We start from the raw sequence: 26,952 nt of genomic DNA on the forward strand, positions 1-26,952 counted from the left end.
TAAAAAAAATCAGATTGGTAGTTTTTGATGCTTTTCTCTTTGCATATTTTCCATTATACATGCAAAATATTTTGCTGTATTTTTAAGTTTTCCAGATGATAACCCTTCTTTGACATTTACAAGAATCTAATTCCCACAATTACTCTTGCAGTCTCTGCAGAGGGTGATACCAATTTAACGTATGCGGCTGAACAACATACATGCTATTAATCTCAGAGGGTAATAGAAAGACATTTAGTAGGTGATGTGAAATTTTTAATTATCATCATTATTATTATTATCTTTGCAGCTATGGTTTTATATTTCAATTTTTTTTCTTCAAGACGACAGCACTTTAGTATCTGCATTGACCTCCATGATGTCAGAATGTCATTGTGCAACCGTAGCTAAGAAAAGCCGCCGAGAAAAAAAAAAACAAAGGAGCTTTGCGTCTTCCAATAACATGAGATGTGCATATACAGTACGTAGCATTTTGGAATTTATACTGTGCTAGTGAGTTGTTGCTTTCAGTTTGATTAGACAATCATTGTTTCGTTTTCCTTGCTTTGACAGTGAGTATGCTTGCACGCTGCTTAAGTCTTCTTAGTGTTATCTAGGTCAGTGTACTTAGGATAGCTTTTATGTTCTGTAAGTCTGGCAGATACCATGCTTGACAGAGATCAGCAGCAAATTTTATTTTATTTGTTATATCTGAGGATAGAAAAATATCTTAAAACTAATCAGAATTGTGTACCACATAGCACCTACTGTTTCTGCATTGCAGATATATTTAGCTCTAACACTGCTTGTGGTTAACAGGGTGTAGCATAGACACAGACAGCTGATCATGCAGTCAGACCCGGTGCTCGTGTGGTTTGTCAATACTGCTCAGGATTTTGATGGACTGTAAAAGAGAGAAAACAGAAAGGAGAGAAAAAGAAATGTTTTATTTGTCTGAACATTAGACTTTTAGCTACATTATTTTTGCTATTATTGGCTTTTAATTTTATTTTTTAATACTGGAACTTAAAAATTAAGAAAGCACAGCAAATGCATTCAGGATTTAATATGTGCGACGTGCAATCTTTCTGCATCGAGAGGATGTTGCTGTAGTGGATGCAGCGTTTCTCCAATAAGCAAGAAGACTGTTTTGTTTTCCTCGGCAGGCGACTCAGCCATTGCACAAGAGATTTTGATAAGAGTTTGAAATGCCTACTACCTTATCGTTGTAGAATTTGGAGTTTGCTAACAGTGTTAGTGACTGGAGCTCATCTTGCATCACCAGTTGATGACAATTTTCTTTGTTCCCTCCCACCCAGTTGAACCAAGACCGTAGCTGATACGCAATGTCACTTACAACATTAATCAGATACTGCATTTAAGGTGAGCTGTCCCCTGCCTCCTCCCTTACCAGAGCTGTGCTGCAGTATGTATCTTACTCCTGCAAGCCTAAAATGGCAGGCAGGATTAACGTTGCTTGTGCTGTGTGCATGCTGTGTATTGAATTCATTATACTGTGCCTAGTATCTCAAATGTGAGTATGTAAATGGTCTGTGTGCCATGTCATGCAGTAGTGAAGACTGGTTTGTGCTTCATTACAAGCTTAGATATTTGAGCATCACCTTAAGAATTCTTTTTTCATTTGCAATGTGGTGAGCTGTTAGCTTGTCATCACATTCAAACTACATTATTAGCCCTTGGAAAGGAAAAAAAAAGCAAACTGTGCTTCCAGATGGTGTCACCCTTTTTCTTCTTGCATTTACTGTAGTTTAAATAATGTATATTGTATTGTTAATTAATGTGAATATCGAATTAAAGCACTTGAAACTTACATATTTATTATGCAGGTAGGAGGCACGTCAAATCTATTTTTAACTCTTACGCAGTCCACGTTGTGCAATGGGCTTTGGTTGTCAAGTTTATATTTTCAGCTGTGATATCAATAGGTTGATTTTCAGTAAATGTGACAAGTGGCCTTTGCAGTGGTCAGCTTCAAGCTTTGAACCCTCTGAGGAGGAGAAAAAAAAAAAGCCAACCTTGTTTTGCAGTTTCAGAAAACCTTGGATGAGGACTTTTTTTTCCCACTTCTGCTTTCCCTGTTGATAAACTCAGTTCTCCTGCTCACAGTCTATTCAAGCTGCTGAATTTTGACAACTGCTTCTAAAAAATTATCAAGAAGACCACGAACAGAACTTATCTCCATCGCTTTACATAAAAATGGCTGGGTGCATTGCCATGTTAACACTGCTCTAAGTGGTACATGCAGGTAGGTTGAGATTTGCATGTTTTACTGTTTTCTTGGTCAGTGTTGCAAGAACATGAAATGGGCTTTGGAATGTAGCTTTCAGTTTTAAAATGTACTAAACTGTTAATGAAAACAATCTATATTAAATTGTTGTCTTCACATGTTGGCATGGCAATTACTCTTAATCTGTTTTTTTAAAATCTATTGTGAAAGTGAAGCAATCATGTCTGTTAAAATAATCATATGTACTAAGGGCGTGGCAACGCTTATGCAACAAAAGAATTTTTGAAAACCTTATTGATTCCATTACATTTTAAAGCTGACTATAAGCATTACTAAACTTGCAGCTAAAAGACAGAAATAAAAATTGAGGAAGATTAGAAAAAAGAAAAATATTTAAATTCTGTGATAAGCGGTTTTGTGTTTTGTGCGAAATATTAATTAAAGAATAATATGCTTTAATGCTTATATTTTCAGTATTGGCTACAAACATAAAACTGCAGTATTTCTTGTTATTTAAAGGTAGGAGAACTTTAAAGAGAGAGATTGATATAAATGGCCCTGTCAGCTTAAACTGAGTATCAGTTCACTGAAATATGTTTTACTTCACACACACAAAAAAAATATTAAATAAAAACTTAACAGCCTTAAGTAAAAACCTGGAATTTGAACATAAAGAATAACAATAATTATGAGTACTGTATTACTTACACCAACTCATATAATATATTTCTTTCAAATTAATACTGGGCCAGAACCAGTTTCCTTGGCAACCAAATCCTTTAAAAAGGTTCAATGGTAGAGATGTAGAAAGATGTTATTCCTTTAGTGGCAATATCACAATGCAAATGGAAATGTCGCAGTTGTTTCCTCTTAGTTCTAACTCAGAATGTGATCTCACTTTGTGTTTCCATGCGGCTATCAGTTCTTAAATGATGCCATGTTTATAAAGCTGTACACACAAAAACCTGGTTTATTTCTGGTTTGCATTGGTTGTTCCCAGAAACGTACCCTGGTTTCTTTTTAATTTAGCCCAGTCTTGCATGTAGGTCAAGGTTTGTACTGTGTGTATATAAAGTAATAGTTTTATTATCATCACAAGTATAAAAATATGACTAAAGCATTTAGCAGCTGACAAATGTAGAGAATCAGAAGGTTTAAACCTTCTTTCAACTTTGCTGAATTCAGCCACAGTAATGCTAATAAACCTTTCTTTAAATAGTGGACCCAGTCTGAAGTTCAGGGAAAGAACTGTGTTTAAGCATACTGCAAAAGAACTCCAGTCAGACCTGAAACAAGCCTTTAGAGAATAAGCTCACTTGTGGTCTGCGGTATTTTGCAGACCTTGTAAATTTTGCAAAATTTAAGTATTATAATTCTTTATTTCTATTTTTAGCTAATATTTTTTACCATGCTAGTGAAGTTAAATATTATGTATACCACAGGTAACTGCCTACACAGATCAGATGGTACTGAATGTCTCCACTGAGCTTATAACGTAGTGTATCTCCTCGTCGATGCCCTTTGTACGTGACTTGAGAAATTCTCACTACTGCAATGAGACTTTTGCAGCAGGGAAGCCATTTTCCTTTCATGTCCTTGACTTTAAAATGAGTATATTTTGTGTGGAAGAAGACTCAGCACTGAAAGTGAATGCAGAGGAGCTATTTAGAAGCACAGCCAATTATCAATAATAGCCCTGACAGTATGAGTAATATTAAACTAATTCTCATTTACTTCTAAATATACCAGTTCAGTGAATTCCAAATGAGCAGAGTATAACTGTTCAGGAATATGACTTGTCATGTGTCATAATAGGCAAATCCTTAATGATGACAATAAAACCATTAGATTCATAATTATAAGAATAATTGCATGCACTCCAGTATTCGTCTGTTCCACCTAAAGAAGCAGAACTGAAAACGTAACAGACAGCATCTCTCAAGTGACGTATTAAAGCCTGCATTTTTGTAATTTGATTTATCTCCAGTAGCTTGCTTCTGCTGATTATTTTCCTATCTAAAATGTTAATATGGAGGGCACCATTAAATGTAGTAAGAAAGTAAACTTCTTTGTTTATTTCTTGTGTGGTTATTTTTAAAGGAAATGCTGAGCAAATGATATGTCTAATCTATTTATTGCCTCTGACACTTATCTTTAGAAAAGATGGGGCACTTAGCAATAAACTGTTTTTATTATATCTTTGTGTCTAAACATATCCACTCAAGGCATTTTTAAAAAGTAGCTCCATTACATGAGCACATTTCCCTATGGTTGTTTTAAATCCATTTGCAGATTTGCTCTTTGTTAAGGGGTGCAAGTCCTCTTGTAATGAATATAACTGAACTCAAGTGCTTTCATGAGTCCAGAAGAACTCATTGGCAGCCACGAACGGTAATTTCTTCTAGCGATAGAAACAGATTTCTTTATTTAGGAGGAGTCCAGTAATTAGCAAGCTGTTTCCAGTTTTGACTGCTGTACGTGGGTTGCTGTATGTATTTCAGTGGCACTTACATCCAGCTAATGCAGAGTGTCAGAATGTTGCTGACAGAGGTGCCATAAAAAATCTTCTGTAAACTTCATCCTTTTTATTCTTTTACTAAGAGGGCTAACCAGGGCATGGAGGAGCAGGTGCAGTTTTTCCCACCTCCAGCACAGCCTGCAAATGCTATTGTCAGTGGGGCCTGTTAGGGTTTTTGGGTTTATTTTGTTTGTGGGTTGGGGGGAGGGAGTGTTTAATTTTATCACAGAAATCTAATTGTTGGTACTGAACTGCCCTTTTTATAATTGGAATTTGTTCCTCTATCCATGCAAACTCCATTTCTGCTTAACGGGAAATCTAAGCAAAGCATGAGTAAAAATGAAATCAAACAAAAAAAATATTTACTTGGACACTGTCCTACTTGTTTTTCAATGGTCTTTCTAATTAAGGTTACTTCTGCCTCTAAACTTCATTTAGATTTGAAACTGCAGGTCTCTCAGTGGGAAACTAGGTGTGTTCAGATAATATTTGTCAGACTATTAAACAGATTCTGGTAGTAATGAATAGGTACCAATTAACCCTTTTGAGGTAGAGTCTGTTGTGCTTTTTCACATAAATGGCTTCACTAAGTATTAAAAGGGCTTTCTTATGGATAATATTGTATTTGAATTCCAGTATTATCAAATTTGGGAAATCTTTAGCTTTGGTAAGATCCTTAACTGTTGGATTCCTCCAAACATGATGTTTAAGCTTACCATTTATCATATTTTGGTCATTTATGAATATGCCTTTATTGGAATTTGAGGTAATAATAATGGCTTACTGCATTTTTTTTTTCATTCTAGCCTTTGTTAAGGGCAGATGTAAGCTACAGATTTCTTATTCAAATTAACATATACTAAAAATGTACCAGGCTAAACCAACAACAACAACAACAACAAAAAATTAGCTCACCTTCTTACCTTTTCAAGCCAAAGTAATGGGTCCTGTATTTCCTGTACAATGTTAATGCTAAGAGCATACGGTGTATTTGCAAATGGAGGATGGAGCTATGTATTCTTAATTGCTGCTCCATACTTGCTGCTATATGAGTGCCTATCAGCTGAGTCATAAGGCCTTATCTGCATGATTTTGCAATTTCTCTATGGAACAATTTCATTTTTTTCAGTATCTTTGAAACAGAACCCGGTTCTGCATAATCTTTATACTGTTACAGGAAAAGCTTTTTAGTATGTTTGATACATAATAATAAAATCAGGATGTTTGACAGTGATGAATAATCATTTAAGCAGAGAAATACAGGAAGTGTATTCCAGAGAACAGGAGCTGCCTAGAAATGTCATTATCACAGATCCTGTGGTGATATCTGTGACAAGAGAGATCAAAAGAAAAGTGGTGGAAGAGAAAGAGGAGAAAGAAAATGTCTTTCAAAATAATTACTTTAAACTTGAAAACATCCTTACATTTCTGCCTAGAACATATCATTATGTCCAGTCTGCACAACACAGGTTAAACCATAATAAAACAATGCAGCAGAAGTTTGTTTAATGCTACTGGTTTATTGCTGGTGTGTTCTAAAATTCCCAGATGTAGATTTGGAGCCCAACAGCACCCCAGGGAAAATTCTGATGAATTACGCAATGTATGTGGAAATTAGTACTCATCTAATAATTCAGTCATTAAATTTGGATTTTTCCCTTTGCAGGCTGATATACTGTAGCCACACAGTTCACAAAATTACTGAGATGGTTTTGCTGAAAATACCTGTCAATACCACTTTTAAAAGACTCTAACAGAAGAACAACCTGATTTTAGGTGGGTAAGTTTATGGGGTAATTTCACATAGAAATAGAGCTACATTATTTAACACCATCACCACTACATTACCTGGGTATATTTTCTGTTAATTTTTAGTTTATTACAATAATTTAAGATTTGTTCTCACTATGGTACCACATTGCTCTATTTGCATATCAGTATTGTTGGATTTTTCCAGTTCCTACCAGCTTTCTATTTCCATAGAGATTGGACAAACAAAATCAGACAGAATACTTTTTGAAACAGGTTGTTACAGCCTCCAGTGATCTGCACAAACCAAACATTTTGATATGCACACAAACCTCCTGAGCATGCCAGAATGTCAGCTCTGGATCCCAGTCACGAGTGTTCATTACAAACCTGTGCCACACAGCAAAGGCAGAGGAACTCTCAGTGCCAGTGCCTGTTTCCGACACTGCTGTGTTGGTTAAGCTGGGTATAGTTCATAGAATCTCTACCTTTATACATGACTTTAATCAGGGACACAAAAAAGCCTCTTGATTCATGAGCTGGAAAGAGCAGTTTGTAGATTCAGGTATAGTATTGTGATAAATAATCACAAAGGATATTTCAAAATAACAGTTCACATTTTGCACGGCTTTTTCAAATATTAGCAGTTTCATTTTTTCTTATTGTGAATGTCCAATAATAATCTTGGTTAGTATAAGTCTGGTATCTGTGCTTCAGATTTAAGATATACTTGTATTGAATGAACGAATTGGTGAAATTCTGACTAATTCATTAATTTTTAATGTGGTTCTTGGTACCAAAGGGTATAAGAAAGGGAGAAGTCCCAGTAATTTCAGTGGCAATATTTGCACAAATTTCGGTAGGAAATGCTTTGTTGCATCAGAGCCATTCTCGCTGTGGTATCTCCAAACTGAAATAAGTAATTAAGGTCACCTGGCAGAATGTACAGTAAGGAATCAAATTTCTAGAAAACCCAGAAAAACACAATACCACAATCCCAAGTCAAAAAGCCCTCTTCAATTCCTAGAATATCTCAAAATGTCTTCTGTAATTAAGTTTACTTTTAATATGCAATGTTATGTGTTCCTTTACAGAAAATGTAAAGGATTTTCAGAGGCAATAAAATGGCATTGGTGGTTTAAACTAATTAGTGAAACATTACAATTAGATAAATTCAGGTTACCTGCATTTAAAGAAGCAATGAGCTACAAAACCCAAGTTGTATCTATTTTAAGTAAATTATCTTAGAACACTTGCTCAGTATATTTTAGACAGAATACTGGGCCATAACCTGTTTCCTTGACAACCACATAGGAATAAAAGGTACATTAGCAAAGCTGCAGATGTGTGTCAGTGAATGCTTATTAAGCAGCCCAATGCATTTACATACCATGTGCTCACAATAATGCATGCATCTTGAAAATCACCATATAAAAAGATTTCTGGGCATGGCCCAGTGTGGTTTCCTAATACTCAAAGATTTTAACCAAAACCCCTCATGTTTTCAATGAAAATATCTCTTGTGACTTTTTATTATTGCACTTTCAATTTGGCTTGGAATAGCTGGATAAAACGGGCATGGTAGGCTTGGCCTGCAAATGGAAACCTTCCTCTAGGATTCAGAATACTTAGAGCACTGCTATAAGTACAGATGGAAATCATGGGTAATGGTGTCTTTCAGAAATGCTCAGGCACTCTCAATTTGAATCTTGCACCAGCATTCAGAAGCAAGCATGATCATATTGCTTTACACAGTGACAAACTGAAGCCACTAAATAAGAATGAAGCTGGTGTTGCTTGTAGCACTCTGGTTCTAGCTAACGTGGCCAGGCAAAGAGATATGACCCAAGTGTTGTCTTCTGCCAGACAACAGGAGAATGCAGGGGTCAAGAAACAGTTGTGGAAGCCAAAATCACAGTTGATCATGGACTTTTGGAATAATATCTGGATGTAGCATTTAGGCAGCACTTACACTTTCTGTGCAAGTGTTCAATCCAGGATTAAAAAGAAGCTTAAATAAATAAGATCAGTTCTGAGAAATTTGTTTACTGACTTCAGCAAGTATATGTACAGGTTATTTTTGGCCTTTCTTCTTAAAGTATTAATTTATATTTAAAATGAAAAGTGTATCCAACCTTTTGGGTTACGCCAAATTATATATTTTAAAGAAAGAAGTCTAAAATCCTATTAATTAAAAAGATGGGGGAAATGGGAATCTGCAAATCTCGGGTTTAAATTCAGTGGGTGTAAGCTGAGAAGTTGCTTAGGTAACAAGTAGCCTCATTGAATTTGCCTTGAAATCAATGAAAATATTCCCATTTACTTTTTTGGAGTGCTTAGTAAGAGAGTAGACTTCAGATATAATAACAATCAGATTTAGGAAATGAAGATTATCCTGACAATTTTCAACATTTCCCTTACTCTCAACAGCCAAGATGAGAATCAATACCAGAATCCAGTATTAATTTCAGATAGTTTAAACACTGCCACAGGAAAATTTTCATGATCCTGAACCATAAACACTGTGGATATGTACTATCACATGCTACTTACTATTAAGGCTTCTGAGTGAATAAGAGTTTGGGAAATTATTATGGAGAGGCAAGCCAACTGTTGGGGTTTTAGTAGCAGCAGTAGCAGTAGTAGTTGTAGAAGTAGTAGTAATAGCAGCAGCAGCAGTAGTAGTAGTTGTTGTAGTTGCTGCTGTTGTTGTTGTTGTTGTTACTGCTGTTGTTGCTGTTGTCCCCCACCTGAGCTGAGCTCAGATCTGAACAGTTCACATTGGTGGCAGAGCAAGCAGCACAAACCAGAGCTGGAGACACCACGGTTTTCTTTGTACTGCCAGTGCTATCTGCTTTTGTTACAGTTCTTCTCCAGTGCATGAGCAGAGGTCCTGCTTCAGCCTTTAGTTTGGAATCATGCAGTAGGATGGAAAACGAGGAGTAGGGCTTGGGCTGGGCCCCTTTGGTCAGCACAAAATGGAGCATAAGTATATTTAAGAGCATATGAAGTTCTTGAGTGTTCAGAAAGTTGTCATAATATTGGCCACACTGAAGTGATGACTGACAGCAATAGCTATCCCTCGTATGTTGGTTTTGGTTTACCAAAACAACAGCAAAACCAAAAATATTTTGCAAAATTTTAAGGAATACTGGAGGCTAGTGGTGGCAAATTAACAATGTGAAGACCAGCTCTGTTTCCAAAAGGGCTGTGTCCAGCCACCTGGCAGACCAACTGAACAAGGTGTTTGCAGGTGCAGACTGAACTCTATTTGCCACATCAGCTGTAGTAAAGGGCAAGAACTAATGCATTGGCCTGGCCCCCACATATCTCACCCAGAACAGCAGCCCTGAGCTTCATTGTGGATGCTGGCTCCCATATTCAAATGATGCTTCCTCTGGAAATTGGAAAATAGAGGCTGAAGTAAACTACTTTTATTTTACCTTTCTGATAACAGAACAGGAAACAGAATACCACATAGTAATTGTTCTGAATGAACAAAACCTAAATGTTTAGTTTGCTTCTTTTGTTTCAAGCTATTCAAATATATTAATCACTACATTTGACAACAGTCATCAACAGAAGAATGTCTGTTGTTGTCATTCTGCCTGTAAACATAGCTTCATGTTTGCAACTGGTCTCTGTTAGCTGAGGACTGATATGTCCTACAAGTGTAGGCAGCTAGAAAACAGCTTGCCAGCAGCACGTAAAAAAGAAAGACTTAAATGGAAAATAATAATAAGATCTTTCAGAGATAGCAAGATGTCAAGTCAGCTGATTCTTAGTAGCAGTACAAGATAAGCTTTTGTATTTTGTGCAAGAGAAGAATTTGGATTTAGGTTATTGTTGTTGCTTCATTTTCTTTTTTAGAAAAGAAAAGTATGTAGTTACACCTTTAAAAATTGCTTGTATATGTCCTGTTTAGTGTTAATGGGACTCTGATTAGGCCATGGCTAAATTTTAAGAAGGCAGCATTTCTTGGAGAAAGACTGAGTTCAGTTCATGTGCACAGCTCACACAGTTTGAGAGCTGGACGAGTTGTCCCAGGTTTCTCTCCTCTCCACCAGACCTGAAAGGGCAGGGGGCTGCTGCAGATGCTGTAACTGGGCTCCTTCTCCCTCCACCTGATGCTGAATAAGAGCAAGAGGGCTGCACATGAACTCCTTCCCTTGCTCATGGGCCACAAAGGGGAGCTGGAGTCACTCCGGGCTGCTGGGTCTTTGCCGTGCCCCTCCTGAGTGAAGGGCTGGCCTGCCTGAGGGTCCAGAGGAGCTCTTTCCTTCTCAGCAGCACTCCTGGATGCTCTCACCTCAGCAGGGAGAGCACTGAAGATGACAGTCTATCCTAGCATTTTTCTCTTGGATAGGCTGGTCTAGGCACCGAGACAGAAACCAGTCAAATCCTGGCCAAACTCCTGTTGCTTATGAGGAATTTGCAAGACTGAGTAATGCTCTATATGTTGTTTTCTGCTGTTGCTTAAGAACTGAAACTGCTAGTCTAGAGAGGAATATTGGCACATTTTTTTCATTAAATACTCTTACAGAAAGAATACCATATGCCACAACTTGCAGAAGTGAGATTATCAGACTTCAGCAAAGCATCCCAACACCACCATTTCAGTAACCTTGGAAATGTTTTATACATTTTAAAGAGATTTGCTGAAAATTTTCTCTAGATCTTGCAGATTTACCATATGAGAAATAATCCAATGCTAAACTCCTTGGACTTCCTTCTAAAAGGAACACAGTATTTGTGTGCTGTAGTGCACAATCATTTATGTTTAATAGGAATTGGTACATATACTCTAGCAAGCTCACTGTTTCCAAAGTACATCATTAGTGTTGGGGATTACACCCTGGAATCAGGGCTGCAGAGCACATGGATCTTGTCTGACTTCTCCCAGATATCACTGCAGGGCATTCACAGCTCTAGCTGCAGCACCAGTGCCTCCATTTTCTTTGCTTCCAGCCGGTCTTCCATGACACAATAGAATGATTATGTAAAATCTTGGATGAGGCCAAGACAGCCTTAGAGAAAGAATTACTTTTTCTGAAGAATATTTTTCACACCCAATGAGCTGATGGGACTGTGAATTCCCAATAGCTCAAAAGCTCAAATTATATATATATATATATATGTATGTATGTATGTAGGTATGGAAATTAGTACCTTCAATTACACTACTAGTCACAGAAAAGGTGATTCTTTTTTTAGTGGATAAGCTAAAGTTGCCTTAAGAAAACACCCCTTAAAAAAAAAGAGAGAAAACTTGATTCATTTTTTCATTCTCCATATCTATTATATTGTCTATAGATATTATAGACTAATATATCTAGAGTGTCTATAGATATTATAGACTGCCAGAGGATCCAGTGTTTAAGTACAAATAAATTATTGTCTCTGAGTTGGACATATCAGTTATACAAACGATGGTTATGGATCTGATTTTCAAAATAATTTAAAATAATCAATTTAAATTAAGATTTAGGGGGAATTAATAACTTAATCTTCTTTAAATTTGTTTCAAGATGCTTGTTCAGTAAGGCATTTATTTCCTTTAAGGGATTACAACAGGTTTAATTTAATCCATTTTATTGTATTGTTACTGACAACACATTTGTCACAAATACTTTTTATGGCATTTGTGTCAAAAATCTTCATTAATACATATGATTATGTATATACATATCTAAAACAGTAATAAATTAAAAAAAACAGCAAATAAGCAATAGGCAAAGTTCAAGATTAAAAGCAACCTACATGTAAGTATGAAACTTTGCTTATCCATTATGTAGGTTGGAATAAAAATGAACGTTGGGAAAACGCTGGGACACACTCTGCCTTTGCCATCAAAACCACTGTGTTCTTCATTTATTTGTTCCCATTCCCACAGCTGCTGGTGAACAGCTACTGGTCATCTCATCACTCAATTTGCCATGAGATTAAAGAAATCGTTTTTCAGTGGCAGAGAGCCCTAAGCTAAAAACATATTCATTGCTTCAATATGTGAGCATTCATAGGGAAGAATTTCAGTGATCCAGAATTACAGAAGGAATTAAACTCTTCACAGAAATGTTCAGTGTTTCTAAGATGAACTTTTAATGATAAGTTAGTGAAAAATGTGTGTATAGATAAGTCACTGAAATTGTGACAATTTCCTGACAGGAAAAAATTTCTTCCATACCTTTTAACCAACTGGGAAAGCACTGATAATTCCAAGACAGAACTGGGGGAAAAAAGAAAGACCTCCCCCCTTTATAACAGAATTTGTACATTATGTTGATATTAAGCAGTTTCCTGCAATGATAAGCAGCATTTATCATGAAGAGGCTCTACCAAAATTCTAACTTCCAGGCCCATCAACTGTGACAATGATTAAATAGTTAAAGTTTCTGGATTTTTTTTTTTTGCTAATATTAATTATTTCCTATTATTCAGGGCTTTTAATGGATGAGTTTAAGATTTGAAAATAAAGATTCTGTCCCGTGAAGCCTTATACAGAATACTTCGTAAAAATAAACATAGGTTAGCCTTGGACAAAAGCAAGCTTTAAGACAAAAACCAAACTGTTCATTTACCTAACAATGTTTTTCACCTGTCTCAAAGCCCAGTTTTTCTCTAAGCTTTATGATTCTGAGTTCTGAAAAAACAGACTTTGCTGACTATTTGCAGTGAGAGGCTGAGACAGACAGTATCTGGGAGAACTGTACCAAATGTGTTGAGCATCTGGACAGATGAAATCAAGCTCTGTCCTTCTTTATCTAAGGGAGCGTTTGTTACTGCTTATGAAGAACTAGTGGTAACGTTGTGCTTGTTTCCTGAGGCAGTAAAAAATATCAAGAAACCTAAATTATGAGTAAGAATACTGCTTAAAACAAAATTCCTCATGTTGAGTTTCTGTATATGCTTTTAAAAAAGATAATATAATCAGATAATGAAAAGGGTAAATGTTACTATTATTCACTATTTAAATGTAATTTATTTCAGGTCTTTTTTTCAAGGATATGTTTGATCTATGCTTTCTGGAGGGAAGTGGCAGAAGGTAGCACAGAGCTGTCTATGCTCAGAGAGACTTTCTTTTTCTGGCTGTCCGAAAGGCCTGGAAGGAGAGTCAGGCAATGAAGTCCTGTGTTAGATTCAGGAGGAATTCTCAGGGACGTGCACAGCACTGCACTGATGGCCGTGGAGCAGGCGCTGGGCTCTGGGAGCGCCGCGTTTCCTCGTCGGTCTGAATTTACCGATTGCGTACGAGCAGCTTGGCGGAGCGGCCCAGGCCCCCGCTGGCCGCGTTGGCTGAGCGCGGCGCGCTCGCTGCGGAGGGAGGACAGGGAACACGCGCGGCGGCGGCGGAGAGCGCGGGCCCGGCCCTGCCCGGCAGACCTCGGGCAATCCCATTGCCGGGATCGGCACAGCAAAATGGCGGCCGCGCCGTCCGGCCGCCGCCGGGTCGGGATCGCGGCCCCGGCCGCAGCCACCGCTCGCCTGCCGCCCGCGGAGAGGCCGCGGGCGCGGTGTTAATGGCGCGGGGACGGGGCGCTCCTGCGCGCGGGCCGAGGCTGCGCCGGCGGGGACGGAGCGGCGGCAGGTCAGTGGCGGCTCCCGCGGGAGGGGCCGCGCGGGCACCGCGGCTCCGCCATCAGCGGGCGCGATGCGGGGCCCGCGCGGGGGCCGCTCGCAGACGCACAAACAGCGCGAGGCCGCCGCGCCGCACCGGGGCCCCGCAGTGCGTGCGGGCGCGCAGCCGGCGCGGGACGGGGAGGCGACGGCAGAGCCGTCCGCGGGCCCCGCGTTCCCGTGGCTGCGCAGCGCAAAGCCCGCATCGCGCTGCGCGGGACGGGCCGGGCCGGCACTGCGCGGGGGCAGCGCCCCCCCGCGGGCGGCGGCGGCCGGGCCGGGCCGGGCCGGGGGCGGGAGGGGAGGCCCCGGGGCCAGGGGGAGGCCACCCGCGGCGGGAAGGGCCGCGGTGGTGGGAACGGAGCGGGAACGGAGCCGCCTCGGAGCGCCCGGGCACGGGCACGGGCACGGGCACGGGCACGGACTCGTCCTACGTGTCCGAGCGTGGCGCTGCCGAGGCCGCGCGGGCTGTTCGTGCGGTGGGAGAGCCATGGGAAGCGTAAAGCGGGGAGTGAGGGAATTAAGGTCGGGATGCCAATAGTGGGGAAGATCCCCGCTCTGAAGGAATGCTTCGTCGCGACCCATCAGAGGTCTGTTAACACTGACATACTTTTAGGCTACATTCCATCACCCCACCCCAGCCCCCCCCAGCTGTCGAATTAAAAGAGGAAAACGCAAAAAAACATTTAAAGTAATGGTCTTCTATAGCAACAGAGAAGGAAGGATGTGAGCAGCGAGAGTCCAAAGAGAAGGTCTCTCAATGCAGTTGAAGAAGTAACGTGTAGCTCTGTAGAGTGAGCGCTAAGCTACACGCTCCTGCGAGCTATTGAAAGTCATTAGACATCATTAACATCATTAGACACCGTGAACACGGCCCTGCATGCCCAAGGTTGCAGTGAGGCTGCAGCGCCCTGATCCAGGCAGACCTGCTGCCGACATAGGACTGGTGAAATGATTCCATAAAAAACTGGGCAGTCGCCGTAGCAGTGATGGTTGGACAGTAAGTTTCCAGGTAAGCAAGGGTCAGAGCTGGGGTGATGTGTGCGTAGGGGGGGGATGTACTTGTTTGGGGGTTTATATTTGTTGGGGATGCCTGCCTCCATTTCAGCTCTAGAACAAAACCTGCGTCCTTAAGGAGACTTGAGATATAGGTGAATGTTCCTCCTCAGCTGGAGAAGCCAGCTGGAAACAAAACAGAGACTTCAGAGTACCTTTACAGAGTGGGGTGAAACTGAACATAGGGAAGATACGGAATGAACATATTTCTGTAGTGTCCTGTTGGTTAGTATCAGAATATACTAACACTTTAAAAACCCAATAGAAATTCACGGAGTAAGAAAACGGGGAGAATTCTTACTACAGTTCATCTTTTATCTTGATGGTTTTGATTTTGCCTGGGTACTAGCAACTGCCCCTAATGCTTTGGAGTTTTTTTTGTTATGCCGCTAGCTTGTCTTTCAAATTTAGCTGACTGAAGTGGAATAGAATAATCTCATATGTAATGGGGTACACTCGCCTGACAATGGGTTTCAAAAGATAAGCAGAAGTTAAAAGAATATTCCTAGATTGTAATTGTTCTCTGTGGTAGTAAAAAATTTGTATTTGGTATTCATGGGCCAGTAAAACTTATTCTGAACTCTTTGTTGACTTCAGAGTAATGTTAATATAAAAATTAACAGTAGCTTCTACTCTCAGCTCTGTCCATGTAGAGCTGGCTTCTCTATTTATAATTAGCAGTGTCATCTATGAATGTAGTCAAATTTGTGTTTGGATGCATCAATCTCTGATCTTGACATTAACTTTTAATACTACTTATTTTCATTTGTGACTGCTGTTGTGGAGTGCTGTTCTGTTGATGTCAGAAAAGGTACTGTTATAATTTAATAAACCTACTGATCGTTACACTTAAGTTTCAGGTGAATATTTAAATCTGATTTTTCCAAGTGATTCCAACAACTTTTAAGGACAGGTTAAGTCTATTACTGTTTTTGCAGAAAATCTGCAAATAGTACTGTAACCCCCAATCAAAACTTCTGCTGTCCTGAGCCCAAAGTTATTCATAGGTGTACGAAAGACCATTAGGTAATGCTACAAAGGTACTGTTGAGATGCCTAAGAAATTATTTATGTCTGGATTGAGAGTAAAAAGTATGAAATTAACATACAGATTTGTGGGAAAAAGGGATTAGTTGGCTGAGGAGTTTTGTTGCCCTTTAATAGGCCAAATGCTATTTATATATGTATTAGGAAAAATTTACAAATAAAACTAAATTTTCTTCTGTAACTCTATAATAAAAATCATACTGAAAAGAGTAGTTACATTCTGAATGGACCTTCCAGTGTTTTAATGAAAAATATTTAATACTAACACGTCTGAAAAGTTTGATCTCCATGCATATTGGTTCTTGGTAGTGCTCCCTTGGAAAGTGAAGAGCAGGTTTTCATTTTACAGGATGAGCTGCAAATGGAATGTAGAAAAATTTCTAAAATACTTCATTTATATTTGTGTGCTAGGTAGGGCATTTTGATTTTTATAGCATTTCAGACAGGTTTTTCCAAATGCAAGAAGCAAGACTGGTGAAATAGAAGGCAGTAGAGAATCATTACAGACATGATAAATGGTTTGAGATATGTGTAGTTTGAGATGAAGAAGGAAAAAGTGTTGGCTCTGAAGACTGATTTGCTCTGGAATTTTTATGTGTAACTTTCCAATGAGATATCTAGCTTATGGTTTTGCACACAGAAAGAAAAAATTAAATGACCAAATAGCAAATGATCATTTCTACAATGTTGACAGAAGGAATCTAGTTTAGTATTTTACTTAGCATACAAAATTGTCCAGGACTGCAAAAGCTGTCAGTCTATGTACATGGCAAGTAGAAATTTAAAATACTCACTTTTGTCCTTAGGAAGATAAATTTTAAGATAATTAGTTGAATAACAAGACTTGCACTAAACCCACTTAGGTTTGTATGCCTCTCAGCATGGCATTAGCAGCCTGATACACTTAGCAGTCAGTCTGTCAGATGATGTGTCTTTGAACTAAAACCAGCTGTCTCCAATAAAGAAACAGAAAAAACACAGGCAAGTTCCTGTGGAGCAGTTCACTGGGAGGTAGAGTTGACATCATTTATTTCCTATACTCAGGAAATAACCCTATCAATAGCTCCTGTTGTGAAATGTTTTTGATGGCTGATAGTTGGTTTCTAATACCACATCACATGAGCAAGTCAGATGTAATCTCAGACATTGTCAATGAGAAAAAGGAATCAATTATGGAATAGTGGCTGCTTGCTGGAAGAAAAGAATTGTCAGTATGCTTTCTGTAGACTCCATATGCCAAAAACTATCTACAGTTACATCTGAATTTTCAGATACCCAGCCAAAGCACATAACTGTATCTAACCACTGTGAATTTCAGGTTGCCATTCCAAATGAGTAAATATCACTTAGTGTAAGCCAAATTAGTGTCATAAACAAACCCATTATAAAGTATGATTTTAACATTTCAAGGCACAAAACATTGCATCTAGATTTACAGCTGCTGAGAGTGATCAAATAATCAAAATAATATTCGTGTTTGTTTCTGTCACCATTATATTGACGAATTTGTTTCTTGACATCCATGGCATATCATGGGAAACATCAGAGGTATTTTTTGTGAATCACAGTTTTGTTCTGAATTCTGTGCACTGAAAATTCTCAGCCATCAAAGTCTATTAGAAATTTTTACTAATTGCAAAGACAACACCTTTCCTGATAGAAGCAGTGGCCATGCTGCAAGGTAAAAATTTTACTTCCAAGCTTCATCTGTAATGTACCAAATTACAGTCTGGTTCATAGTATGTTTGGTTTGTCTTCACGGTAAAGTTGTTGCTGCTTTTTGTGTAATTTGATTTGCAGGGACGTAGTTTGTGGATTTGTGATAAAAGTGTTCTGAGTGTAATTAGATGAGTTAGAGCAAGAGTGTGTATGACTTCTATTACTTAACTTTGTGATAAAGGGCCTATTTTCCAGAACAGATTACTTCCCAGTGTGATAATGGATATGATGGATATGATTCGTGCTAATTAAATGGATACGATTCGTGCTAATTGAATCGTAACTATATCAATATATTAGAAAATAATTGTTATCAAATAATAAAGGAAAAGTATATGTGATTAGTGTTACAAAGCAGATGGGCCCCTTTGCAAATGGTACACGTGAAAAACAGGATACAGGATGTAATACTGAGATAAGCAAGATCCCAAAACAGAATCGGCCTTGGGATGAACAAAGTTGGGATGATTCCAGAAAACAGAATCAGCCTTGCGATGAGCAAAGTTGGGATGATTCCAGGTATGGAATCTAAGTAGTGGTTTTATCTATGAAATAATATGGCTTATTTGGAGCATAAGGCTTACTTACATAACACAAAGCTTAGTGTGCATGTACAGCCTGTAAGGTTATTCAGAGGACAGTGAGGAAGATGGTGAGCCTTCCTCTGAAAAGACCACCAAAAAGCCAGGAGACCCCCTAGCAGGCAGTGGAGCATGTGCTATGCAGTATAGTGATGTAGATTTCAGGAATCAAAAGTAGGAGGAGATTTCTGGGAAATATTAATGAATATATATTAGCATACAGTAGATAAGTGTAGTTTGGATTCCTTTGTTTTGTATGTGAGGCAGGGTGAGGAGCCCTCCCCATACCCTGGTCAGTTTTGCTTATGCTTGTGTAAACCTTAGTCATACTTAATTAATCACTGCCAAATTTTTTTGCATATGCTTGATTATATTTAATGTACTTGATTGTATTCGTTTATATAAAATTGCTGTTCAATTAAAATTGCTGCTAAATTCAATTTTGTTGATTATTAAATTAGACATATAGAACTTCATTCATAACACCAGTATTTTGGGTGAATGAGCCAATGTGTTCTAAATGGCCATTGCTGTTTGCTTAGTGAATATGGGTTAAACCTTTATTTTGCCATTTGGACAAACCTATCTTATATAGTGGCATTCTTAACATAAAGTATTTGAGGGTAAAAGTCATAGTAAAATTTTTAAAGCTGAACATTAAAGTTTGGAGCAGCAGATGGAGTATTTAGAAGGTAAATCCTGACTTACAGTGTTGTAATATTTTAGCCTGTCTTACAGAATTTCTGTCAGTAATATTCTTTAAGGTGCATTTAATTTCACAAGTTTAAAGAAAAGGGTCTTTAAGAAGTGTGATTTTTTTTTACTGTAGGATTGGTAAGTTCCACTAGCACAACTATTTCTTCATGACTTGAAGTCAGAAAGGGACAGTAGTAGTTCAAAAGACTACTCCAGACCTGGGGAAAAAAGGAATAAACCTCATTATGTGATACAGATCTGAATTTGAGAAAAAACATCTAGTGAAAACCGATTTTCACCAGATACAAAATTCAGTTGGGAAAAATTGTCAAAATTCAAATTCAACTGGCAAATTAATCCATTTTTTTCTAGAATATTTTTCATTCATATTTTGCATATTTTTTCTCAATGGAATGAACCAGTATATTCATATAGTAACAGCCTGGCTAATCGAAACAGTTTTTTTCAGCATTAAACCTAATTATTATATATTAGCAGTTATTTAATGGTATTTATTACTGCAATTAAATCTTACTATTTGAAAGAAACTAAGAACATACTATCTAATTATAAAATGTGAACACTAAGTATGAACTATAACTGAAGAAAAGAACTCTCTTATTTTCTACTTGTCATTCCATTATTTTCTACTTGTTTTACTCAGAACTTTTCAGTCAATTTAAAGTAGTGTAAATTATTGAGGGAATTTAATCACTATTCAAAAAAAAATCTCTTCACATAAACAGTATTATAGGTACTTCACTGTTGTCTATCAAATTGTGTTCCTTGTGCATTCATTTGCTTTCCCTGAAACTGAGACTCTCTTGCTGTGATTTAAATATGAGCTTAGTAAGGAGGTCAGATGCAGCTGTGCTGTGAAGTTGGTGTCTGACAAACAGCCCAGAATCAAAGTCCTCCTCTGCACAGAGCCTTGGCAACACAGCCTTCCCCTTCGGCTGTGCCAGGTGCCCCCGTGGCATACTGGGGAATTCCATCCAGGCTTCAGGGAGTCCTTCGGCGTGACCCTGAGCAGCTGCACCCGCTGGCATAGCAAAAGGCATCGGTGATTCTCAGTGAAAGGCTCAGGGTGGACAGCAAGCTCAAGCCAGGGGAGAGTGAGAGGGATGCTCTGCCTCCTGCTGAGGAGCTACTGGTGCTCCTGCCTCCTTGATCTGGACAGACATTTCCTGCAGTAGTGTTGGCACCAGAGAATGTATGGCTTAAACCTGAAATATTATGACAAAATTTTACTCATTCTTAAACTTTAAAAGTTAATAAACTAAAAAATATATTAAAAAAATATAGACTATAAACTTAATGTGTAACTGAAATGGATGAAAAATGCCTTCTAATTTACTTTTTTTTCTCTTGTAGATGACAGTCATGTCCCATTCAAAGGACCTCAAGGACGACTTCCACAGTGACACTGTACTGTCCATTTTAAATGAACAGCGCATTCGGGGTATTTTATGCGATGTCACCATAATTGTGGAAGACACCAAATTTAAAGCCCATAGTAATGTGCTGGCAGCTTCAAGCCTTTATTTTAAAAACATTTTTTGGAGTCGTACTATCTGTATTTCAGGTCATGTACTGGAGTTAGATGATCTCAAAGCTGAAGTGTTTACAGAGATACTGAATTACATCTACAGTTCCACAGTAGTTGTTAAGAGGCAGGAAACTGTAACGGACCTTGCAGCTGCAGGGAAAAAACTGGGAATATCATTTCTAGAAGATCTTACAGATGTAAACTTTTCAAGTTCCCCCTGTCCCTATTCATATTGTGTTAATGAAAAAGGGACCGTCAAAGAGGAAAAACATGAAAAGCGACATGAAGATTCTGCTGTGACAAATGGACCACGAATTACAAATGCATTCTCAATTTTTGAAACAGAAAACAATTTGTTTTCTCCCCTTGATTTGAGGGCCAGCTTTAAAAAGGTATCTGACACAATACAAGCTCCCAGCATCGGCCTCGACAGAAGCGATGTGTGCAAAGATGCTGAGCCAGCCAGTACCTTGGCTGAACACTCCTATGCAGTTTCTTCTGGGGGAGATACTTCACAAGGAGCACCTTTTGCTGACAAGGACAGCAGCCCTTCATACCAGGTGGGTGAGGACCGCTATGAAAATCACCAAGCCACCCCAGTCATTCAGCAGGGAAAACAAGCAGGTAGTACTCCTAAGTCAGCCTTTAAGCCCCAGGGTACTGGTTTGGCTGTAGCCAAAGTACCAGCCTCCACTCTAAGCGCTGCAGAAGCCCAGCATGAAGCAGTTGGTGATCAGACAATTACTTCCTTTCCAAAACCTCAGAATAAAACAGGAGATTTACATGTATCCAGAGAAGAGGGAAACACTTCTGCTAATGTCTCTGCATCTGGGGCGACAGTCACTCCACCTGTTTACAGTTGTAACTATTGTGCAAAATCATTCAATGACCGGGTGTTACTCACTGCTCACCTTCAGCTCCACTCAGAGCATCAGGAAACTTTCATATGCAAATACTGCAGCAAACAATTTGCAAATTTAAATATACTGGAAAGTCATGAACAAGTCTGCATGAGATCAAGTAACTTACCAGCTCACAATGGAAATGAACAAAATTTTGCAGATAACTGTACTGCTACAGAGGGACGGAATGGAAGCTCCTGTGCGAACACAGAGCCTCCTTTGTCTGAAAACAGCATCACTGATTGTTCTAATGCAAACTGCACTTTACCAGAAACAGATCATTTAGTTAAAGTCGTTGATGGGCAGATATTATACACTTGCGTTGTTTGCAAGCGTAGTTACGTCACCCTGTCCAGCCTTCGCAGACACGCAAATGTGCATTCCTGGAGGAGAACGTACCCTTGTCACTACTGCAATAAAGTCTTTGCGTTAGCTGAGTACCGCACCCGACACGAGATCTGGCACACCGGAGAGAGGCGCTACCAGTGCATTTTCTGTCTGGAGACCTTCATGACTTACTACATACTGAAAAATCACCAGAAGTCTTTCCATGCAATTGACCATCGCCTGTCAGTAAATAAAAAGACAGCCAATGGGGGATTAAAACCAAATATGTACCCATACAAACTGTATCGACTCTTACCTATGAAATGCAGGCGACTGCCTTATAAATCCTATCGAAATTCATCCTATGAAAATGTTCCAACGAGTACCCAGGCTAATGAAACTGCTTCTACTAACTGTTTCATTCCCAGCTCTATTAGCTCTGAGCTACCACCGCTGAATTTCCAACGTAGTATAATATCAAACAACAGAACTCTGGCCTTGGATACACCTTCAGGTAATAATGCAGCATCTTCCACAAATACTCAGAATTCTTTCTCTGGAGGAGTAGGTATCTTAAATTCTGACCTGCAGAGGGACTTTTTCCCAGCTGAAAAAAGAGTTTCCACTGCTGCGAATGACTCAAGTTCACAGGAGTGTGATTCCTCAGTTGTGTCTTTAGGTAATGTGAATGAAAATTCAACCTCTGTCATTAGTTACAGCAGTTCTGCACCCTCTGTTATAATGCACAGTAGCAGAGTTTCTTCAGTAATAATGCACAGTAAAACAGTCACTTCCATAGAAAACAGTAAGACAGAATCTTCAAATAACCCACCCAGTCAGTCAGTCAGTGATGACTGTAAGTATGGGTCGGATAATTATGGGAAGTGCATTACAAAATCAAAAACTACTAAGGATAAAAAGAAAACACTGCTGTACAACAGAGCAGAAGTAACTGAGGATACACAGCACATGACAGGATCTGAAGGTTCATGTAGCAAAACTACAAATACTGTCCAAGAGTCCAGTAAAACTGAAACATACATTGCAAAGCCTGCCTTACCTGGAACGTCTGCTGACAGCAATGTCGCACCTCTTTGTCAGATAACAGTAAAAATCGGTAATGAAGCCATTGTAAAAAGACATATATTAGGATCTAAGCTGTTTTGTAAAAGGGGCCGAAAATCCAAACACGAGTCCAAACAGGACAATCTCACTGAAGAACCAGAAATGGAGGTAAAAGAAAAAAGCCCGTCTAGACTCTACAGCTCAGAATGCCTGGAACTGACAGAAATGTGTGATGATGTTAGTGACCAGGACTCCAGTGATAAACCCTGGAGACCTTATTACAACTATAAACCAAAAAAGAAATCCAAACAGCTAAGAAAAATGAAAAAGACCAAGTGGAGGAAAAAGCACGGAAGCAAGAGCACTGGTATGGAAAGCCACAACACGTGCAGTCGAGAGTATGCGCTCAGGAATGCTCCTGAGGAAAAGGTGGTCAGCCAGGAGGATAACACAGAAATGCCTAATCTTCACTGTGAGCTCTGTGAAAGAGACCAGTCTTCCACAGCAGAAGCTCAAGAACATGTACACTGGCATGTAGCTGCTTCAAAGCCTTACATTTGTGAGTTATGCCAAAAACAATTTCAAAGTCCATCCACTTTAAAAATGCATATGAGGTGTCACACTGGGGAAAAGCCCTACACTTGCAAAACCTGTGGTAAGTGTTTCTCAGTTCCTGGTAATCTACAGAAACACGAACGTATTCACCTGGGTGTCAAAGATTTTGTCTGCCAATACTGTAATAAGGCATTCACTTTAAATGAAACACTCAAAATACATGAAAGAATTCATACTGGAGAAAAACGCTACCACTGTCAGTTTTGCTTTCAGAGTTTCTTGTATCTTTCTACCAAAAGGAACCATGAGCAAAGGCACGTACGTGAACATAATGGAAAAGGATACGCTTGCTTTCAGTGCCCCAAAATTTGCAAGACTGCAGCTGCTCTGGGAATGCACCAGAAGAAACATCTATTCAAAAGTCCAGGCACACAAGATAGAAAAGAACAGTTTTGCAACGAAAGCACTAAACTTTTGGAAAATCCGCATTTCCTTGGCTCAGAAGGAAGCAAAGTGAAAAATACACAAAATGTAACTACAGAAGTTATACTTTGAGTGACAATTGTGCAAAAGAGAAGAAAAATATATATTGGAGAAGATAAAGATGTATTGAATGGGGAAACGTATCAGTAAGGTCAAATTTCTTCATCTAAATGTGTGTCAATATATGCAAAAAAAAAAAAACACAGAAAAACTAGTATTTGCAATAATACATATTTAATTTGCAACACCCAAAATACTTTTGCCACATCAGACTCTAGCATAGAGAGAAATAAAAATGGCCAACTCAAACCCTTCTACTTAATATTACAAGAAAGTCGTCACTGAACTATTTTACAGTCCTGGTTTTGAATCAGAATTGTTTGAAGCAAAAGTAATGAGTAGGTTCATGGTGTATTCTGTAGAAGGAATTTTTGCTGCAGAAACCATACATCGCATTTTTTATTTTTTTTTACAAAAGTAATGTGTTTATAAAGGAACTAATTGTAATCTTGTGTATTCTAAAGTGAAGGTGGGAGGGGTTTCATGGGCTTGGGTGTGCCGAAGTACATTTGAGTTCTGCCATGCTTTTCTGTAATTCAGCCTTTACGAAACATATTCAGGAGTTTAAACTACTCTTTTCCTTTCCATATTCGGTTTTGTAGTTACCATAATAACTGTTAAGTCTAAGTGGAGGTGTGAGAAGTATTCCCAATTTATATATCTCTCAGACATTTAATAAAAGTTCAGTGGAACTTGCTATAGCCAGTCTTCCAAGCTGCATAAATCCCTGTGTCAGTGGCCTGGAGAACTCTTCAGGTGCATTGGTCTAAAGAAAATTGTTCTTACGAAACAGAAATCCTGTGTAGAAATGTCCACCTCCTGGTGGGTCTGCAACTCTTGTCTTTTAGAAATACAATTCTTCTCAACAGAAGGACATGTAGACAGTTTCCCTCCTCATCCTGGAATAATGCCTGGACACAAACAATAGAGCAACTCCCCGTAAATACTTTGAGTTTGAGAGGAGTAGGTAAATAAGACTCTTGCTTCCATATATATCCCTGAGGCTGTCCCTGTGTATAAACAAGTATAGGGCCAGTTTGTGGGGTTCCCTGTCATCTCCATGCCTTAAATGCAACATTTAACCTTCAGATGTCCCTTCTCAGTGATCCCACCAACCCTTCCAGCAGTGTCCCGTGGCCACAGCAGAGAGGGGCCGGGAGCGGGCTGCTGGAGGAAGGAGTGTCAGCCTTCCTGCCTCCCTCAGCCTGCCACTCCAGAGGCTGTGGGGAGCCTGCAGCTGCACAGGACACTAAGAATTGGGAGAATGGGCTTCTGAAAGACAGTAACAAATGTTCCAGTTAATACTGTTTTGTGGAAGTGTGATTCATTTTAACTGAGATGCTTCAAAAAGTCTAAGCAGGTGTATGTCTGCAAGTTGCATTTTATATGCTAGGGCTCTGTTGTACCGTATCTGCATTTCTGGTAGTCATGTTCATCCCTGTGAAGTGTTAAAAAATTAGGTCATGACAAGGGTTAGTGATTCTTGACTTCATTCTCTGTGATGGTTCACAATTTGTTACTTAACTTTGTCTTCTTGAATATTTTAAAAGAAACTATAGCTTGGGTACAATAAAACTACAGTTGAAATGATAATACAGTATTGATTGAAGTAATAATACAGTCCACTTACTTATTCTGTCACTGGTGAATGCTATGAACCCTTTGAGAAATTTTGGTTTCATGGCAGCTTTGGTTCCATTTAAATAAGGATAATAGAATAATAAACACAGGAAAGTGTAAAGATGTTTCAAAGAAAGTACACAAAGATATCTTCTGAGTGGACTTGTATGGTGATAAATATAGACCAAAGCAAATAAGGTAGAATATTTATAAATACAAAGATAATTTTACAAATATTTTATATAACTGTATAGTTCATAAGAAAAATAATGTTAGCTTGTGTTAGGTTTGGGGGGGTTTGTATATTTTGATAAAAACACAACAACTTTGTAACTCTGTATATTCTCTACAGTTTATAGCAAAGCAGTTTATAGATGGCAATGTCATGTTTATAGTTCAATTGTGGCACTTTTACTACAAGTAACATGTTGCAGTAATGAATCAAGTATTAATGACCAAATTAGAATTAAAGTAAGTGTAAGAGAACTTAAATGCTATACGTTGTCAAAGACTGTAATTTGCTACATAATCACATCTGTATTTTTGTTTAGAAGAAATTATTAAATGCAGATGTTAAGGATTGATAAAGAGTCTAATTTTATTTTTAGAAAGAGTGATTATAACTCTGTTTTTGCTTAATTAAAATAACATATTCCTATTTTTCTGTAAGTCTGTCAATTTTTTTAATTGTTCTAATACTTATATAATCGCTATGATGCACAGATACGTATCTTCTGATAGTTATTTCAGTGGAAGATTAAGCAACACAGTTACCGAGTAGTCCCTTCATTAAGGTCAGAACACTGAATTGAGAACCTGCCAGAGCTCAAGGGAGGTGATGGTATCTCCTGGCATCATACAGGGTGAATGCAATACAGAACAGAATCTACCTGCTCAGTCTTTCAGAGGGCTGGAAACACAGGTGGACTTTGTTTAATACTTTGCAACATCTTAAACATGTTCATGAGGACCTGAAACTTGAAAAATTCTTTCAATTCTGCTAGTAACCTTGTAGTATAGATTGTGTATTTTACACACTCTACTTTTTTTGGGCTTCTGTCAAGAAATATAGCTCAAAATGCAAATAACTAATTGCATATGAAAATATGGAGATACATACGAAATAGAAGACCATGCATATTCAAAGTACTTCCCCCTTCAGCTAGGTGTCACTAGTCTGTAACC

At 38.7% G+C, this 26,952-nt stretch overlaps 1 protein-coding gene and 1 long non-coding RNA gene across 9 annotated transcripts; one reads left to right on the forward strand and one right to left on the reverse strand.

Annotated features, from left to right (window-relative positions):
* Positions 1-328: 328 nt before the first annotated feature.
* On the forward strand, positions 329-26,425 carry ZBTB38 (zinc finger and BTB domain containing 38). 8 transcript variants are annotated; one of them, XM_036388620.2, is made up of 4 exons: positions 329-460; positions 1,299-1,362; positions 2,028-2,245; positions 20,581-26,425. In XM_036388620.2, the coding sequence occupies exons 3-4, from the start codon at positions 2,240-2,242 to the stop codon at positions 24,157-24,159; spliced, it is 3,585 nt and encodes a 1,194-aa protein (XP_036244513.1). In that variant the 5' UTR covers positions 329-460; positions 1,299-1,362; positions 2,028-2,239; the 3' UTR covers positions 24,160-26,425. The 8 variants fall into 8 exon arrangements, 7 of the variants coding, with proteins under 7 accessions (XP_036244513.1, XP_036244516.1, XP_036244517.1 ...); XM_036388623.2 differs by having other exon boundaries at positions 332-460; positions 2,107-2,245; XM_036388624.2 differs by lacking the exon at positions 329-460 and adding an exon at positions 6,412-6,521 and having other exon boundaries at positions 875-1,362.
* On the reverse strand, positions 612-1,907 carry LOC118690013 (uncharacterized). Its single transcript, XR_004980720.1, has 2 exons — positions 1,812-1,907; positions 612-883 (listed from the first exon to the last, which is right to left on the reverse strand). It is a non-coding gene; the product is annotated as an uncharacterized LOC118690013 (long non-coding RNA).
* Positions 26,426-26,952: the final 527 nt, after the last annotated feature.

The sequence above is a fragment of the Molothrus ater genome, chromosome 10 (genome assembly GCF_012460135.2).
Source record: "Molothrus ater isolate BHLD 08-10-18 breed brown headed cowbird chromosome 10, BPBGC_Mater_1.1, whole genome shotgun sequence".
NCBI classification, from domain to species: domain Eukaryota; kingdom Metazoa; phylum Chordata; class Aves; order Passeriformes; family Icteridae; genus Molothrus; species Molothrus ater.